A 19,288-nucleotide genomic window follows, 5' to 3' on the forward strand; every position below is an offset into this window, starting at 1 on the left:
GCTGGAAGTCAAACTGTGTGGAAGTCTGTTTGTCTCTAATATGTAGTTTGTTTTCTTTAAATGTCTTCTGTTTAAGATATGTAATGATACTAATATGATTGATCAGTCACTAAAATCACTTAGAATTTTTCCTGCTGCTTGATTGGACGACTAAAGCTTTCTAAAATAGAACTGTGAATACTGAAAAACCAAAATTCTTGTAAGCACAAAGAGACCCTAGGAATGTGCTAATGCAGGTATCCATACAAGAACAGCTGCTTCCCAAAACTTTCATGCGAACATGAACATGAAATATATTCACATGTATATTTGTGAATAAATAGGATCATGAACATCATGAACTACATAGCTCCAAGTTACATTCAAATTAACACTGCCAAGCACTGTTTTTGTAATTCTCATTCTGCTCTAGTGATGGTAACATAATATTAGGGAATACAGAGGCAAAATTCCATAACGTGATAAATGGTCAAGGCAGAAATCCCCCTATGGGCCTGCCTTGACCCTTGGTCTTAGGATACAGCACCAATTCAGAACCACTGACTTCATATTTGTGTAGTTAAAAGCATTCCACTTGCCTATCTGTCAATGAGAAGAAACCACAAGCTCCTCAGACAGATCATCCTATCAGTTCCCTGCCTGGCTCTCTCATGATGTCATTGAGTGGGCGTATACTGCCTGTGGAAACTGAGCTTTTCTGAAAAGCCCAGCTGTTGTGGTTTGCAGAAGTCGCCTAAGATTTCTTCTCTACTGGGATGAGTGTCTTTTTGGGGGGAGGAGGGGTTCAGATGTTGACCAGAAGCTGTTGGGTCTGATGATCAGAGGAAAGCCTGAGGAATGTCGACATGGGGCAGCTTACACGGGATGGAAAAAATGAGTTGAGCTGGAGTGGATAATGAAGAGGAAAACAGCCATCCCTCTTCTCACCGGAATGTCGTGAGCCTGCTAGTTAGGAGGGGGAAACACATTAGCAGCTATGCCGAGGGCCAGGGGCCTGAGCATTTTAATTGCCAATGTATAGGAACTATCACTTCTTTTGCTTTGTTTGCTGTCCTGGGCTGAAGATACAGAAGGGCAAGCGGAACCTTCCTTATCCTCCCGTCTTATGCCATTGTGCTTGGCTTAGGCCTCCTCTCCGCCTTGTGCTCCTGTTGCCTGGCTGGTTTGAGGACTCCCGCCTCGACAGACGCCAATGCGCTGGGGAGGAAACGCTGCCCCAGAAGGCCAGTTCTGCTGCTGTGTGCATTCAGAGCCCTGGAGCAGCCCCCTCGGTACCTTATGGCCTGAGGTTGGGAGTTTCCCAAAAAGGCCTAAGGGATTCAGGTGCCCAATTCTCTGGGAATGAGGCACCTCACTCTCTTGGAAAATCCCTCTCTAAAGGCATGATCTAGCCCAGGGGTCTCAAACTCATGGCTCACGGACCATCTACTGCCTGAGCAGTTCCAGAATCCGGCATAGATGCGGCTGCCTGCATGCAAGTCCCTATGTCCTGGGGGCCGAGGGGGTCCGTACTCTTCCCCTAAGCCCAGCCCCTACTCTGCTCCCATCCCGCTTCTTCCTAACCCAGCTCCTCTCCCCTCCCCGCATTGCACCCATTGCCACAAGACCTCTCCCCTGCGGGATGCAGCCTTGGGGATAACTGGGGGACCTGGTGTGGGGCAGCAGCAGGGGTCGGGCCTTCTCACAGTCACCGTGGCGACGGGAGCCATGGGGCAGCGGTGCAAGGCAGCCGCTTCTGTTCCGCCGCCATCTCCCAGGCCAGCCCGGTCGCTCCGCTTCACCATGGCGACGGGAAGCGGAGCGCCCCAGCTCCGCCCCACACGAGAGATGGCCCCAGTACGAGGAGGCCCGACCCCTACTGCCAGGCCTGGGGCCCAGTGGGCTACTGTGAATCGGGGAGACTGTCCTGTCCCTCGCATGGCTGGGACGGCCACCGTGGTACCCTCCAAAGTGTGGAGACACCCCTCAGTAGGGTTGCCAGGTGTCCGGCTCTGAACTGGACAGTCCAGTATTTGAGATTTCTGTCCGGGAAACAAATTGAGAAAATACCGGACATAGAAATACCGGTATTTTCTAATTAGGTACGTTTTATTATTATGAGTATCAGTACGTAGTTGCGTACTGCCTGGCTGGTAGACATGCCCTGCGTGATGAGCGTGTCTACCAGCCAGGCAGTACGCAGCTACGCAGTAGAGAGGAGGGCAGTGGGACCGGGGCGGGATGGAATCTCTGGAGCCGGACTCACCCGTGCGGCCCACCGGGACCGTGCACGGGATGGGCAGCACCCCAGGATCTGCGTGCGCCCGGGACAACCCCGCTCCCCACCAGCTGATTCTCTCCCCCAGCTCTTGCTTCCCGTCGGCCGGTTCCCCGCCTCCCCCATCTGCCCTGACCAGCCCCGCTTCCCACCGGACGGTTCTTCCCTGGCCAGCCCTACTCCCCCCAATCTCCTCCTGGCCAGTCCTCTCCCCTACCCCAGATCTGAGATCAAGTATGTCCGGTATTTTTTTTGAAGTCATCTGGTAACCCTACCTCCCAGGGCCCTACCAGAGCGGGGATTTGAGGACTGTCCGTGGCCTTAAGACAAGTCAAGTTTAAGACCCCGATCTAGCCCCTTCGTAGGTATAGCAGAACTAAAGGGATAAACAGGCAGATTTTTGTGCCACTCCCAGATTTTTTTTCTTTTAAATGTACTATGAATAGTGGAGACGGGGGATCAGATTCCCAGGACTAAGAAACCAGATCCAGTCTGGTCTGTGCAATCATCTGCGCCCACAGGAGTGTTTCAGTGATGTGGCTGTCCCAAGCAGTGAGCTAGATGGGAGAGGCGATGAGCAGCTTGTTTAGAAGGAAATGTTTATTCTGCCTAATGGAAAACAGATGGCAAATGGCAATGGGAAAATGTTTGAAGGTTGTGCAAGCCTTTTGTGATCATATCTAGCTAGGGATGGGAAGGTTTAATCGGTTAACTGCTGGGGCTGGAGCATCTCCCCCTCTGCTTTGGGCAGGGGACTGCTTTAGCCCTTGGGAGGGAGGGCACTTTTTGCGGAAAAGCGTCCGTGCCAATCTAGACGCGCTTTTCCGCAAAAAAAAGCCCCGATCGCCATTTTCACGATTGGGGCTTTTTTGCAGAAAACAAATCTGAGTTGTCTAAACTGGCCCTTTTGCGCAAAAGCTTTAGGAAGTCAGTGCTTTTGCGGAAATTCAAGTGGCTAGTGTAGACAGCTGGCAAGTTTTTCCGGAAAAGCAGCTGATTTTCCGGAAAAACTGACCAGTCTAGACACAGCCTATGGCTACATCTACACTGCAGGCTTCTTGTGCAAGAACTGTTTTGCACCAGAGAGCGTCCACACTGCCATGTGCTTTTGCGCAAGAGCATCCATGGCAGTGTGGATGCTCTCTTGTGCAAGAAAGCTCTGATAGCCATTTTAGCCATAGGGATTTCTTGTGCAAGAAACCCTGTTGCCCATTCACACTGCCTTCTTGTGCAAAAGCTCTTGCACAGAGGGCTTATTCTTCATGGGGAGAGGAATAACTCTTGTGCAAGAAGCCCTCTTTTCTGACACTTTCCTGTAAATTTACTTGCACAAGAATGCGCTTGCAGTGTAGCTGCTCCGCAAGTTTTTGCACAAGAACAGCCATTCTTGCGCAAAAAGCCTGCAGTGTAGACATAGCCTTTGTTTAACCAGTTATCCAATTTAAATGGGATTCTACATCCCTATATCTAATGCTTCAAGAAAGCATCCAATTTGGACAGGGAAACCGAACCAGCTGTGATGCATGTAAACCTCTTTGAAACTGGGGCTATGTCTAGACTGCAGGCTTCTTTCGGAAGAATCTTTTCCAGAAGAGATCTTCTGAAAAAACTTCTTCCAAAAGAGAGCGTCTACACAGCAAAAGCGCATCAAAAAAGCGATCTGCTTTTTCGAAAGATAGTGTCCACACTGAATGGATGCTATCTCGCATGTAAGCTGCGATTATTATGGACCAAGTGGCCACCAGGGCACCTGTGCTTTTTCCTCTTTCCTCTTCTTTCGAAAGAACTCCCTCTTTCCCATCCACACACACCTTTTTCCTCATAGAAAGAGGTTTTCCAATGTCAGAAAAGCTCCGTTCTTTCGATTTTCTTTCAAAAGAAAGCGATTGCAGTGTGGATGTAAGTGAAGTTTTTTTCGGAAAAACAGCTGTTTTTCCGAAAAAAAACCCCTCTGCAGTGTAGACATACCCTGGGAGTCTTTCTTGAAAACTCGCAACCCAACTTTTATTTTTACTGTCTCTACACAGGCTCTGTGAGTCTGAAATTTGTGATTTCATAATACCCTTGGCTGTTGCTTACGTGGTAGGTGTTGTCTCCAAGGCTGTAGAGGAGGAGTGAGGAAACCTAATACGGACTTGAGAAAACAGTGAGGAAGCAGGGGAAAAAAATAGATGGTTCAAACTGTTACAGTTCTTGGAACTGTAGTTTGATTTATGTATTTGTGTGCTAGTAGCTCCTAAGGGTCTCAGCCAAGCTTAAGTCCTCGTTGTGCTAGGCATTATGCAAACACACATGAGCGACAGCCCTAGTGTGAAGAGTTCACAACTGAATAGACAAGACATGCAGAAGGTGGAAAAAAGAAAGTATCGTTCATCTGTTTCGTGGATTGCATTATGAAATGAGAGCCCTCTGTGCTTGTAAAACTAAACTGGCTCTGTATAGAGCTATTTACATAAGAACGGCCATACTGGGTCAGACCAAAGGTCCATCTAGCTCAGTATCCTACAGCAATGTTGCGGTTAGCATTCTAGCCATATGCACACAGGCCGACTTTCTGGTGTTTCTTCCAAAGTCTCCTCTCCTGCCATCTGAGCTCCAGATTTCCCTGTCTGCAAAATGGGGATATGGCACTCAGAGATGAAGGGATGTGGCCACGCTCTCACTGTGTCTGTGGCAGAGTTGAGAACTGAACCCAGCTCGGGGAAGTCCCCACGGGTGCCTCTCTTTCCTCCTGTTTATCTCAGTCTGCTTTAGGTGGCTGTTTTACTTCATCAAACCCATGCTGTGCTAGTTGAAAGTGAGCTATTTTTGGCAGAGCTATTGCTTAAAACCCCTAGCCAAAGATCTGCCATGCTTTCTCTTGCACCTAACCCCCTTCCTCCTCCTGCCTTGTTTCAGCAGGCTCTTCACACCTTTCTTGGGTAAAACAGCTTAAGTCAAGGATGAGAAAATCTGGCCTGAGAATTGTTTGTTGCTTGTGTGTTGGCTCGCTCTCTGCCAAACTACATTGGGATAAAACAAGGGCTGCAGTTTGTGGCCAGGTGCCAGGCAAGGAAGGAGTAGACACATTTATCTCTGTGAGTGGAATCAACCATGCAAGAAACATGATCCTTTCAGAGAGAAAGTAACTCTAGAGATATTAATGCAATTGCTGGAGCTGGCTACATATCAGCTATATGGGCAAGATGTTTAATAAACAGAGACAGGCTGAGGTTTTGGATCCAGATCTGGATTAGGGTAGTACTTGAATGTGAAGCCAAAGTGGAACTGAGATTTCGGATAGTTGAGACAGCACCTATGTCCCAGTAACTGTTGGTGCAAATAGGTGGAAGTCATACAAGACTCCTGCAGGGGAGGATGTGTTAGGCAAGAGGCATGGAAATTCATTATGTTCATCATTGCTCTTGGTTTTATCTGCTTTGACCCATGTATGCGGAAGATGGCTATTGGTGAGGACCCTTTTACAGTAAGGGAAGTGTTAGCAAATCATTACATGGACTGGGTGAGTCAAGAGTTCTGGGTTTCATTCCTTATGCTGCGCTGAGTCCCACAGCTGCAGATGAAGCACATGGGCATCTGAGAATGAGGCCTGAGTTTTCCCATCTGTAGCTAGGGCAATAGCTACCTAATGTGCATCATAGGGATGCTGTTAGTCTTGGTTAATAAAGTAGGCTGGGAAGGATGGTCTTGTAAGAGGATGGTTTTATGGCGGAGGCTCAGAAAGCCTGCGTTCAAGTTCATGCTCTGCCACAGCCTCCTTATGTAACCTGGGGCATGTCACTTAATCACCTTATACCTCTGTTTCTCATTGATGAAGTGTGGATGATGATGCTTCATTTCCCCCATACTTTTTGTCTTGTCTCGTTAGACAGTAAGCTCTTTGGGACAAGGCCTGTCTCTTACAATATATGTGCAGCATATAGGACTAGAAGCAATGGGCTTAAATTGCAGCAAGGGAGGTTTAGTTTGGATCTTAGAAAGTTTCAGGATGATTAAATACTAGTTAAATTGCCTAGGGTGGTTGTGGAATCTCCATCTCTGGAGATATTTAAGAGCAGGTTAGACATACATCTATCAGGGATGATCTAGATGGTGCTTGGTCCTGCCGTGAGGGCAGGGGACTGGACTTGATGACCCCTCGAGGTCCCTTCCAGTTCTGGCATTCTATGCACATGAAAAACAAGAACTCTGCTCTGGCTATTAAATGTTGTTTGCTATGTTTCCTTCTGATTTTATGTGAAGTCTGTTTTCACCATTAGCCCAGCTGTTATAGGTGTTAGTGTTGGAAGGATAAAGCGCATGTCTGGGTGTACTTACTATATCTTTGGCTACTCACCAATTAAAGTGCAGCCTCAGAACATAGCCATAGAGAGAAACCATCCAAACCCACACAGCATTAGGGTTTTTGGGAGAGAGTGGGAGAATTGTGCCAGTCCTTTTAAAGAGTTCCCATACATTTCGTTGGTTTGATCATTACCTATCCTGTCCCCACCTAGATCTGCTCTTCTTGATTCTCTCTATGGAAGTTTTGCTGGAGTCACAACTGCAAAGTTAGACCCACGATTAAAGCATTTTGAAGGGTTGTTTGGTTGCAAATGGCAGAGAGAGAGAACAACCGGGTGAAGAGGGGGAAATAGATGTGGCTTATACTCGCTATTCAGGCAGACTGCGAAATGATGTTTCGTGCTGGCCTGTTAGAGCCATTTGGAGACTGAAATATAGAAAGGATGATTTATTTCCTGCCAGTTTGGTCATTTCTTTTCTCCCGGGCCAAGACAAAATACAAATCAGGACAAATGAAGAGTGGTTCTATTTAAGCCAAGAACAATATGACTTGCTGGCTGGCTTTTTTATTTATGTAGTTTGGTGCATGAGCTTCTTCTGAGAGAGGGAGGTGTGGCTGTTAGGAAAAACTATTTTGGATATTAGGAAAAACTATTTCCCTAGGAGGGTGGTGAAACACTGGGGTGGGTTCCCTAGGGAAGGGGTGGACTCTCCATCCCTAGAGGTTTTTAAGTTCTACCTTGACAAAGCCCTGGCTGGGATGATTGAGTTGGGATTGGTCCTGCTTTGGGTAGGGGGTTGGACTTTATGACCTCCTGAGGTCTCTTCCAAACCTAGGAATCTTTGATTCTATGACTGGAACCAGGAACTCAAGTTATAATCCTGGCTCTGACACCGATTCCTATCATGACCTTGGACAAGTCACTTAAACTCTCAGCATTACAGTTTCCCCATCTGTGAATTCGGATAGAGGAAGTGTGATGTGCCCAAGTGAAACAGTGGCAAAGCTGGGAAGAGAGAACCTCTGGGGTCCTGACTTGTAGTGCCCGAATCTAATCAGCAGACCCCAGCCTCCTTACAATGAGTCACTGGCAAAACTGGAACATGTGCCGCTCACGCCCTAGACCATGTTCCCAATGCCACGGATGTCAGCGCTGTTCTGGGAATGAACATTATCTCATGCTTCTCCTGGTGGCTGCCTGTGCAACTGCAAAAGCAAAACTCAGGACAGCACAATTGCTTTTTTTTATTATTTTATATAACCTTCCTAAGATTCCCAGAAGGAAAGTCATGTTGGTTTGTAACTGTAAAAACAATGATGAGTCTTATGGCACTTTAGAGACTAACAGATGTATCAGGTCATGAGCTTTTGTGGGTAAAACCCACTTCATCAGCTGAGTTGGAGTGGAAATTACAGACCCCAAAATATATATAACAGCAGAAGTTGCCTGTCACTTGTAGGATCAGTGTTAATGAGGCTAATTAAGTCAGGGTGGAAGTGTTTCATGCACAGCATTTGATATGGAAATGTGAATATCAAAGGTAGGGAAAATTGCCTTTGTAGTGACTTGACCAGTTCAGAGCTTGTTGATAGTACTGAAAGTGTAAATGAACTCCAGTTCAGCTGTTTCCATCTGTAATCATGTGATAAAGTTCTTTTGTAGAAGGATGGCTACTTTTAAATCCATTAGTGAATGTCCAAGGAGGTTAAAGTGTTCCAATACAGGTTTCTGTGTGTTACAATAGCTCGCACTTCCTAAGATTGCAAGTCTTTCTCTGAGGAGTTTGTGTGGGTAACTTTGGGAAGTATCCAAGGGGAAACTGATGGGTTCCTCTTTGCCTGTTGCTCTGATGTTGGAAATCCCTAAAGCTGGGTGTTTGCAGCCTTCCCGTGATATGATGCTTTCAGCCTTTTTGGCTTCCATAAGAAGGACTGGGAAACGATAGTTTACATTTCAAATCTGGTCTTGGGAGACACTGCAAAGCTCAAATCCGCCTGGCCAGGACCGAGTGCGGAGCTGTGCAGTGGAGGCTCTACAGATCATAGCAGGGAGGGAGCCCTGTTGTGGTGCAAATGGGTTTTCCAGATTTGTGCAGAAGGAGCCGTACAATACACAGCCTCTCTCTCACCTCCCCCTTTGCAATAAGGATTCTGTGCATTCACATGGAACTGTGTAGGGAAAAAGGCCCCGTGAGCTGAAATGTTCAAAGGAGCCTAAAGATGATAAAAGCCCAGCTACAGACAAAGTCCTGCAGCTACCCCAGCTCTTAGAATAGTGTTAGCCCTATTTTAGAAGGGGGTAAACTGAGGCAGAGAAAGGATAAGCTCTTTGAAACAGGGACTGTATATAGCACCTAGGACAATGGGGGTCCTAGTCCATGATGTGGCATCCTCAGTGCTGCTGTCAGACACCTCATAAATAATGAGAAGTTTGGGCCAAATTTTCAAAAGTAACCTCTAGTTTTGGGTGACAATTGAGACGCAATAGGGTTGAATGCCAAGTGCCCAGAACTGCAGTTAAAATTGATGGGAACAACAAGAGCTCAACCCTTCTGCAAGATAAATACTTGGGCATGAATCAAACCATTCAGTCAAAATGGATAGATGCTTGAAAAAATATAGTCTAAGTGAGTTGCCCAAGGTTTCCAAATGCGTCAGTAGCAGAGCCCACAAGAGACTTCAGGGCCCCCCCTTTTCCCAACATACTAGGCCAGAGCCTTGGCCAGTTGACTGTGGTGGAGCAACACCTGTTAATATTTAGCAAGTTTCACATGGTGCTCGCATATCACCGAGTGTGGGCTTTCTGTGTGCTCTCCATCCAAGTGCAGATTTCTTTTCTAGGCAACTCTGAATCTAAATGTGACTTTTCCTGCCTTTAGCAACAGTATTTGTAATTGATCACGGTGGATCAAAGCAGCACATTTACTGTTAAAGTGTTGGGCTTTGTTCACTTTTAAGCAATTAAACTTGAGGCGAGGGAGAATTTCACAGCTGTGATGGGAACTATGTACTTTTATACTGTGGACAAGACAAAGGATTTCTCCTGGAAGCTTCATATACACTTCCATTAGCTTGTTAATCACTTGCCACAGCAGATTCTTTTTTTTCCCAGTCAGCCTGAGCTGTGGGCTTGAATTTCTGAGCGTCTTGCTGCCCTCATGGAGGCTGAAAATGTGAAATCCATCTGGCCCTGTTGTGACTCATCTCCTGCCCCCAGTGGATTTCATCTAAAGGAGAAATCCAGGTTGAGCAAAGAGCGAGTGCACACAGACAACTGGGGAGATCCCTTCTAGGACTTCTGCTCTTGGGGGGAGGGGGCTGAAAGATGGGAGGAAGGCTAGCCCAAGGGCTTGCATGCTCACCTAGGACTTGGAACAGCTGCGTTTCATCTGCTTGCCAAAGGTCCGTCTGTGTGTGACTCTGAGTAAGTCACTTGGAGTGTGTCTACCATGGGTGAAAAAAGGTTGCGGGAGGTAAGCCCTCAGCCCCGCCCCTTCGGACCAGGCCCCGCCCCCAGCACCACAAGGAGGTGGGGCAGTGCGTGGCCCCAGACTCCTCCTCCCCAGAGCACCGGGGAGGCAAGAGGGTGAATGGTCCCAGACTCCCAGCCCAAGAGCCCGGGAAGGGCAGATGCTGGGGGCACAGCACTCTGCCCCTAGTACACCTACAGCAGGCATTCTGGGGGTGGAGTGTGGGTGGGGCCATGCTGGCGGTTTGGGAAGGCGATGCCTCCCCCTGCCTATGATACCTGCCGCCCCAGTGTCTAGACTGCAATTGGTGTTGTGATTGTGGCTACGCCTAGATTGCAGGAATTTGTCGGCAGAGGCGATGCAAATGAAGCGCTCATTAGCATTCCTAGTGCTGTCATTTGCATAGTCTCTTCCGATCCTTTTTGCGGAAGAAGTTTTGCGGGAAAAAAAGCGGCGTAGACGGGTCCATTTTGCGCAAAAAAACCCTTTTGCGCAAGATCCCTTATGCCTCAAAAAAGGAGCTATACAGGATCTTGCGCAAAAGGGTTTTTTTGGGCAAAATGGCTTCGTCTACGTGGCTTTTTTGTGTGCAAAAACCTCTTCCGCAAAAAGGATCGGAAGAGACTATGCAAATGACAGTGCGAGAAATGCTAATGAGCACTTCATTTGCATCGCCTCTGCCAACAGAGTCCTGCAGTCTAGACATAACCACTGTGTGAGGGGGTCACTCACCACCGTAGCGGGGGTCCGTCGTCTGTCCCCGGAATCAGTCCATTCCGCCCGCACAGGCCTCCGCTCACGTGGCGTTTCCCCTCTGGAATCTTCTAGTCGCGTTGCTCTCTTCACCACACTGCCCTCCAGCAGTGCCCAAGTCACTCGCTCTGAGCCCCCCTTCCGGGGGATTGGTGTCTCCAGCAGGCCTGTCCGCAGGCCTGGCAGGCTGGCCGGCTGGCTGTCCGAGCGCCCTGGCCCAGCCTGACTCTCTAGCCCTGCCCTAGCTCCAGAGAGCGTCCTGCTCCCTCGGCAACCAGGCTCACAGCCCTGCCGCAGGCCTCGCAGGCTGGCCGGTTGACTGTCCAAGCATCCTGGCCCAGCCTGACTCTCTAGCCCTGCCCTAGCTCCAGAGAGCGTCCTGCTCCCTCGGCAGCCAGGCTCACCCTGCCTTAGCTGAAGCAGCCCTGCCCTTTTATAGCCCCCAGCTGGGCCTTAATTGGCCAATGCCGCCCAGCTGGGCTGAACTCCCCGGGCCTGCTCCAGGCTGGGGTTTGGCTCTTAAGGGGCCAGTACAGGGCAGCTGCCCTGTTACACACTGTAAGAGAAAATAGACAGGCATATGCCAGCTTTAATTTAGTTGGCATGGGTACCAGTTAGTGGCATGGGCTGGGTTCCCTAGGGAGGTGGTGGAATCTCCATCCCTAGAGGTTTTGAAGTCCCATGGCTGGGAGGACACTAGAGTAATAAATAGTCATTAGTACCTGTGGCCGGTACTGAGAAATATGATGCACAAATCCATTGTGTGATTATATGAATTTCAGGCCCAGCTCCTTTTTAGGCCTTCAAGACCCGCTGGTGTAGATTAGCCTAACCTCAGCCCAGGCGTGTGAGTTAAGGCACAAAGCAAATCATGCCTAAAATGCAAAGACGGGAGCTATTCCCCCCTCCTCTCCTCCCATTGCCACATGCTAAATTCTGCAGCGCAGCCTGGAAAGATGCAGCCGTCGCTGGTCCACAGCCGGACCTTCAACTGCACGCACATTTGTAACGTTCCTTGGGTGCTCAGTGGGAGGGCGCATTTTAAAGACGCTGAAAAACTGAAACTAAAAATATGACTCTTCTCTAGCCAAGGGCGATTTTTAAAAATGAAATAGACCAAAATTTTAAAAAACGATTTAAAATATGTTTCACGTAAAGGATCGTTTTTAAACCCCCAGAAATGTCCTGTTTGTAAAGGTCTGGCCACGGTGCCTTCGGCATTCATATTGGGATGGCGAGTTGGGGTTCCCCCCCAATCCTGCACCCCCGTAGCAGCAGGAACAGACTCCACCAGCCAGTAGAATAGAGAGAGTTTATTGCTTCTCCAGGATACAGCACAGCATAGATGTCATCTGGTTACAGGAATTAGGGGCCAGGATGCCTCAGGCCCCCTTGAGATGTGGATGACTGGGCCCCCTCAACCTCAGCTTCCTCCTTAGTCTCCCTCTTTCATAGCTTCACCCCGAAACTGCCCCTTCCCCCCAGCACACACCTCTTCTGTCCTGTCTCTTCCCTTCACAAGTAGAACCTGTTTGGCCACTGCCCTAGGGCCTCAAGGCATCCTTCTGCTGGGCCGTGCTTACAGACAGCCGCCAGTGGGGGCAGTCCACAGCCCACAGCCCCAGCATAGCAACCAGCAAGGTACTGACACTACAAAGTGACTTGCTCAGCAGGCTAGTGGGGGAGTTGGAACAAGACCTTCTGGACTCCATGTGCTGATTTGGCAAAAGCAAACTTTGCCTTCCCTGTGTCAGTTTATTCAGCTGGGAAACAAGTCAGGCGGAGAACCCAGGTACCAAGCTTCCAGATCCCTGCTCTAACCATTCCAGCCTGTTGCCTTGCCGCAATGCATTCCTAAAACACCCTTTTTTTAATCCTCAGAGCATGAACATCCACGTGGAGGACATACGGTTCCGCGGCATTATCGCTGCCTACCGCAAGCGCCTGCCTGTGACAGAGGGCTACGTGGAGGTGAAAGACGGAGGGGTCTGGAAGCAGATCTGTGACAGACACTGGACCGCAAATAATTCTCGGGTTGTCTGTGGCATGTTTGGATTTCCGGGCGAGAAGAAATACAACGCCAAGCTCTACAAGTAAGAAGGGAGCTTTTCATAAATGCTGGTTGTGTTGCACGAACACTCGGGCCTTGTTCAAAAAAATGCCAATTTCAAATGATTGCAGAGCCTCTAGAATTGCACATACCTCCGGCAATTACTTCATTCCTTTGGATCAGCTTTTGATTCTGTGTAAATATTTTAAATGCAAGGCACTTCCTCTGGAAACCAGGGGTACAGGCGGCCAGTTTGAGCCCCATCTTTTGGAGATGATCACGTGTGACACCAGTTTAAAGTCAGACAAAAAGAGGGACTTGAGCCACTAAGTCCTTCTATTTCCAACTGTTTCATAGACCCTTTTCTCTCTTTCTTTCTTTCTTTCTTTCTTTCTTTCTTTCTTTCTTTCTTTCTTTCTTTCTTTCTTTCTTTCTTTCTTTCTTTCTTTCTTTCTTTCTTTCTTCAGAGTTTAAGGTACTGGCATGGGCTCTGTGCATGTGTGTGGCTACGTCTACATTGCCAGGGTTTTTGCGCAAGAATTCCTGTGCAAAAACGTCTTGTGCAAAAGTGCATCCACACCTCAAAGCGCATCGCTCTTGTGATGCGCTTTTGCACAAGAGAGCATCCACACTGCACAGACACCCTTGCACAAGAAAGCTCTCATGGCCATTCATAGAATGGCCATCAGAACACCTGTGTTTTTTCGGATAGGCTCTTTTTGCACAGGAAACCCCTGCGGAGCGTCCACACTTGCCTTTTTGGGCAAGAGCTGTAGCGCAAAAAGGAGTTATGCCTAGTAGAAGGAGGTTTACTTACACCGCAAAAAGCCCTCTGTTCTGTCGATTGATTGTAGATTTTCTTGTGCAAAAACACGCTTGAGGTATGGACGCTCTATGGGTTTTTGCAAAAAAATGGCCATTTTTGCACAAGAACCTTGTAGTATAGACGTAGCCTGAGTGTAATGTATGTATATGACTATGGACACAGATCTTCATGGAGACCCATCAGCCACAGTGAGACCCCAAGCTGGAGTAAAAATCCATCTGCACAAATTCAGTTGCAGGATCGGGACCGGTGCATGCAGTGACATCAGTTTTAACGGGTTGGAACGGCAGTAAAATGGGTCTCTGTTTTCTCTCACAATGCAAGAGCCCTCATTCGCAGGCCTGCCTAGAATTCATGGTCTCTCACCTAGGATAAAACGTTTATCCAGAGCTCACCAAGCTTCTCTGGCATTTGCCTCTGACCTGGGCTCACCCTGTGTAGTGCCCAAGTGTCTGGCTGCCAAGGCAGCAAATTTGAGGCCTGTAAGTCAGTTGCTGGCCAGGGGCTGTCTGCGCTGGAGAAGTTGGCCAGTAGCTTTCCCACCGAGGCCGTGAAATCTGGCGTCCCCCTGTGAAATCTGGCCTTTTGCTTGTTTTCACCCATGGGGTGCTGATTTCACGGGGGAGACCAGCGTTTCCCAACGTGGGGTCCTGACCCAAAAGAGAAATGCGGGGGGATCACAAGGTTTTTTCAGGTGGGTCACGGTGTTGCCCCCCTTGCTTCTCGCTGCCTTCAGAGCTGGGCAGCTGGAGAGCTGCAGCTGTAATGTTGGCCCAGCTCTGAAGGCAGCACCCGGCCAGCAGCAGCACAGATGTAAGGGTGGCAATACCGTGCCCATGTCGGCCTCACTTCTGCACTGTTGCTTTCAGTGTTGGTGGCTGCTGACTGAAGTCTGGTCTACACTAGGCCCTTAGTCTGAAATTAGCCCCCACAATGCGTCCACACTACCAAGCCCATTATTCTGCAATATTCTAACTCTGTACACCTGCTTTTCACAAGGAGGAATGCTCTTCCTGAACTTGTAAGTTCAAAATAACATGAGTTTTTTAACAGGAAGTTTTTCTTCACTTAGCATACCATCAACCTGTGGAACTCCTTGCCAGAGGATGTGGTGAAGACTAGGACTTTAACAGGGTTCAAAAAAGAGCTAGATAGATTCATGGAGGTTAGGTCCATCAATGGCTATTAGCTAGGATGGATAGGAATGGTTTCCCTAGCCTCTGTTTGTCTGGGAATGGATAACAGGAGAAGGATTGCATTAGGATTACCTGTTGTGATCCCTCCCTCTGGGGCATCTGATGTTGGCAGACAGGACATTGGGCTCCAGGGATCTTTGGTCTGACCAAGTATGGCTGCTCTTATGTTCTTATGAGTGTGGACACTCCAGTGCCACTATTTCAAACTTATTGGCCACCAGGAGGCCTCCCGCAGCTCCCTAGAGTGTTTCCTGGGAGTCTGAAGTAGCCTGTCCCCATTAATAGAACCTGCCTGGGACTGTGTTCCATGCTTCCCCGTAAAGAGGACACGAAACTTCAAATGTGTAAAATTGAGTGCCCACGTGTCGAATTTAGTAAATTCAAAATAATCTCCTAGTGTAGCCATGGCCTAAGGGCCCAGCTCTGCAAGCAGCTGCACAGAAGTTAGGGTGACAACACCATACGATGCCATTCTTATTTCTGCTCCGCTGCTGGTGGCTGCTCTGTCTTCAGAGCTTGATTCGTAGCCAGCAGCCGCTGCTCTCCAGCTGCCCAGCTCTAAAGGCAGTGCTGCTGCCAGGAGCAGCGCAGACATAAAGGTAGAAATACTGCAATGCCTCCAATCATTTTGTGACTCCCCTCACACCTCGTTTTTGCGTCAGGACCCCTACAATTACAACCCTGAGAAATTTCAGATTTAAATAGCTGAACTCATGAATTAACATTGTTAAAATCTCTGGCTGGTGAAATTGACCAAAATGGACGGTGAATGTCGTAGGACACAGTGTTTAAGTGTCCCTAATGTAAACAGGGTGTTACTGCCACTCAATCGTGTGCTCACTTGCACGGGTCACGGAGAACATAGAATGAGGGAGGAGAATGGGAAAGGGTTCAGAAAAGGGCAACTAAAATGATTAGGGGTTTGGAACGGGTCCCATATGAGGAGAGGTTAAAGCGACTGGGACTTTTCAGTTTAGAAAAGAGGAGACTGAGGGGGGATATGATAGAGGTCTATAAAACCATGAGTGGTGTGGAGAGGGCCGATAAAGAAAAGTTATTTATTAGTTCCCTAAATAGAAGAACTAGAGGACACCAAATGAAATTAATGGGTAGCAGGTTTAAAATTAATAAAAGAAAGTTCTTCTTCACACAGCGTGTAGTCAACCTGTGGAATTCCTTGCCAGAGGAGGCTGTGAAGGCTAGGACTAGAACAGAGTTTAAAGAGAAGCTAGATAATTTCATGGAGGTTAGGTCCGTAAAAGGCTATGAGCCAGGGGATAAAATGGTGTCCTTGGCCTCTGTTTGTCAGAGGCTGGAGAGGGATGGCAGGAGACAAATTGCTTGATCGTTGTCTTCGGTCCACCCTATCTGGGGCACCTGGTGCTGGCCACTGTCGGCAGACAGGCTACTGGGCTAGATGGACCTTTGGTCTGACCCAGTACAGCCATTCTTATGTTATGTTAATGCTGATCACTGGGAAAAAACCGGCAATGACCTTTTGGCTGCATGCAGAACAAAACTAGCAGAAATTCTGACTATCCCCTGCAAGCTAGTGTGCTGCAGATCTGTTTTTGTCTCCTGCTAGTAACATAAACACATTTCACTCTTTACAGTTCACAATAAATAGGCAATAAGGCAGCTGCAAAATAACTTATGCTAAGAAATCATCCAGTTTCTCCCCCAAGTGCATGATCTATGGAGCTGGATTAGGCTGGTGGGGGCGGGGAAGAATGATATTTGTAAGGAGGAATAGTAGTTGTTTTTCCTCCCCTCACTGGAGGGCCGTTTCTCCAGGTTCCTGTTGGAGCTGACCGGCTGGCTGGGTTTCATGTTTCTCATTAGTAAGATGAAGATGATCAGTTGAAAAGGTCCTGAGGGCGGAATACTGTAAAGTGGAAAAGCTGCACAAATATAAAACCCAAACTAGAAGTTTTGGTTTCCGGCTTCTAAGGAATACGAGCAGTGAAGTAGTAATTGCTACCAGGTGTCGCTTGTTTGGTTCTGGACTTTGGGAGTAAGGGAACACGTTTCCATCCATGCCTGTTTTCCCTCCTGAGTGAAAGAGGTAGCTCAGCTCGTAATCATTATTGTGCTCCAGTCCTGTACATCAGAACCACATAACCAATTTGCTGTAAAAAAAACCAAAGCAAATCCTTCCCATTCTAATGGCTGGAAGTAACTGTATTTACTAAATAATGGCTTGGTAACTTTCCTTTAACGCCACAGTAGTGCATGTGCAAGGCAGTCTCAGCTAGATTAGATATTAGATATTTTCCTAAGCACTGGAACAGGTTACCTAGGAAGCATGTGGAATCCCCATAGCATCACAGAATCATAGAATTGGAAGGGACCTTGAGAGGTCATCGAGTCCAGTCCCCTGCCCTCACGGCAGGACTAAGCACCAGCTCTCCATGTTCTGAAGCAGTAGGCATTATATTGGCTACTGCAATAGCGAACTAGCCACACTCAACCGGCCAAATAGCCACATGTGGCTGGCGGCTAGCGTGTTGGACACCATGGATAGATCATCCCTGATAGATGCCTATCTGCCGTACTCTTAATATCTCCAGTGATGGAGATTCCATGTCTCCCCGCTTTCTGTAGTGCTCTTTGCTAGTCCCATTCTGTATGTGTGAACCTGATTGTTCTTTCCTAAGTGGAGCACTTTGCATTTGTCTTTATTAAACTTCATCGGCTGTGTCTAGACTGGCCAGTTTTTCCGGAAAATCAGCCGCTTTTCCGGAAAAACTTGCCAGCTGTCTACACTGGCCGCTTGAATTTCCGCAAAAGCACTGACTTCCTACTGTAAGAAATCAGTGCTTCTTGCGGAAATACTATGCTGCTCCTGTTCAGGCAAAAGTCCCTTTTGAGCAAAGCTTTTGCGCAAAAGGGCCAGTGTACACAGCTCAGATTTGTTTTCCGCAAAAAAGCCCCGATCGCAAAAATGGCGATCGGGGCTTTTTTGCGGAAAAGCGCGTCTAGATTGGCACGGACGCTTTTCCGCAAAAAGTGCTTTTGTGGAAAAGCATCTGTGCCAATCTAGACGCTCTGTTCCAAAAATGCTTTTAACGGAAAACTTTTCCCTTAAGAGCATTTCCGGAAAATCATGACGCAGCCATCCTGTTTACCTCATTGGAGGTTTTTAAGAACAGGTTAGACAAGCATCAGTCAGGAATAGGTTAGGTAAACGTAATGCATCCTAAACATGCGGGGATGGACTAGAGCAGGGGTCACCAACCAGTCGATCGGGATTGACTGGTCGATCTTGGAGCCTCTGACAGGGGATCCTGACTGGTTTGGCCAAGAGGCTCTCAAGAGTGGGCACCTCAGCTGCCCCTCCCTCTACTGCTGCGCATCTCCTGCCATTTGCCTTGGAGCTGCCTTTCCCCACCTCCAGGAGCCTCTTGCTTGCTGGGCAGGATAGGGGAGGAGAAGGGGCGCAGATGTCAAGGTGCCCCCTCTCCCAGCCTGTATCCTATCTCCACAGAGCAGGGCAGGGGGCAAAATAGAACTTGGGATGCAGTTTGCTGGCTCCTTTTGGGAGTGGTCCAGGGTCAGGACTGGGGGAGCCTGTCTTAGCCCCACTGCCTCGCCACCCAGGAGATACCTGAGATAAGCAGTGCTCAGTTGGAGCCCACATCCTGTACCCCAAGCCCCTGCCCCACCCCTGAGCACCCCTGCATCCAAACACCCTCCCAGAGCCTGAACCTAGAACCCCCCCCGGTACCCCAACAGCCTGCCCCAAGCTCAGCTCACAGCCCCAAATCCCTTAATCCAAGACCTGAGCCTGCATCCCAACCTGCTGCTCCTGCCTGATGAAAGGGAGGGAGGATGGGGGAGGGAGGGAGGATGGAGTGAGCAGGGGTGAGGCCTCGAAGAAGGGGCACAAAGGGCGTGGGGGGGGCAAGGATCTTTGGGTTTGAGGTAGATCTTGGATTGCACTTAAATTTAAAAAGTGATCTCGTGCTTAAAAGGTTGGAGACCCCTGGACTAGATGGCCCAGAGGTCCTTTTCAGCCCTACGTTTCTACTATTCTGCGTGCATCATGTTCACCAAGATGCCGTTGGTCCAAGATACCTTTGGACTATCTGATGTGAGCGTCGTGTTTCTAGGTATATGCAGTATCTTTCCATATGTTCTCTTGTAAGGACTGGGTTACTTCCCAGGGTTACTTCCCTTTAAGCCCTCTAAGCTGAATCTTGTGATGTGTTTAGGTGTATAGCTATGGATGGGCTAAAATACACTCTGTGCATCGACATATATTGCAACGAGTACTCACACTTTGTGGGTGTGTATGAAGATATTGGGGTCAGGAATTTGTGCATGTCGCTAAGGCAAAAAAAAAATAAAAAATGCAGCATTGTTAACCCAGTTTTATGGATGAGCAAAAAATAAGGAAGTGACATTGAGCCAGATTTTCAGAGGTGCTGAGTATCTGCAGCTCTCCTGGG

The 19,288-nt window shown here is 48.3% G+C and overlaps 1 protein-coding gene across 1 annotated transcript in view; it reads left to right on the forward strand.

Annotated features, from left to right (window-relative positions):
• The window catches only part of LOXL2 (lysyl oxidase like 2), a 90,045-nt gene that overhangs the window by 36,089 nt on the left and 34,668 nt on the right, over positions 1 to 19,288 (forward strand). The window contains exon 4 of the mRNA XM_075910805.1: positions 12,647 to 12,858. Coding sequence (XP_075766920.1) covers positions 12,647 to 12,858 — 212 coding nt within the window. The remainder of the gene's footprint in view (positions 1 to 12,646; positions 12,859 to 19,288) is intronic.

The sequence above is a fragment of the Pelodiscus sinensis genome, chromosome 28 (assembly GCF_049634645.1).
Source record: "Pelodiscus sinensis isolate JC-2024 chromosome 28, ASM4963464v1, whole genome shotgun sequence".
In the NCBI taxonomy this organism is placed as follows: domain Eukaryota; kingdom Metazoa; phylum Chordata; order Testudines; family Trionychidae; genus Pelodiscus; species Pelodiscus sinensis.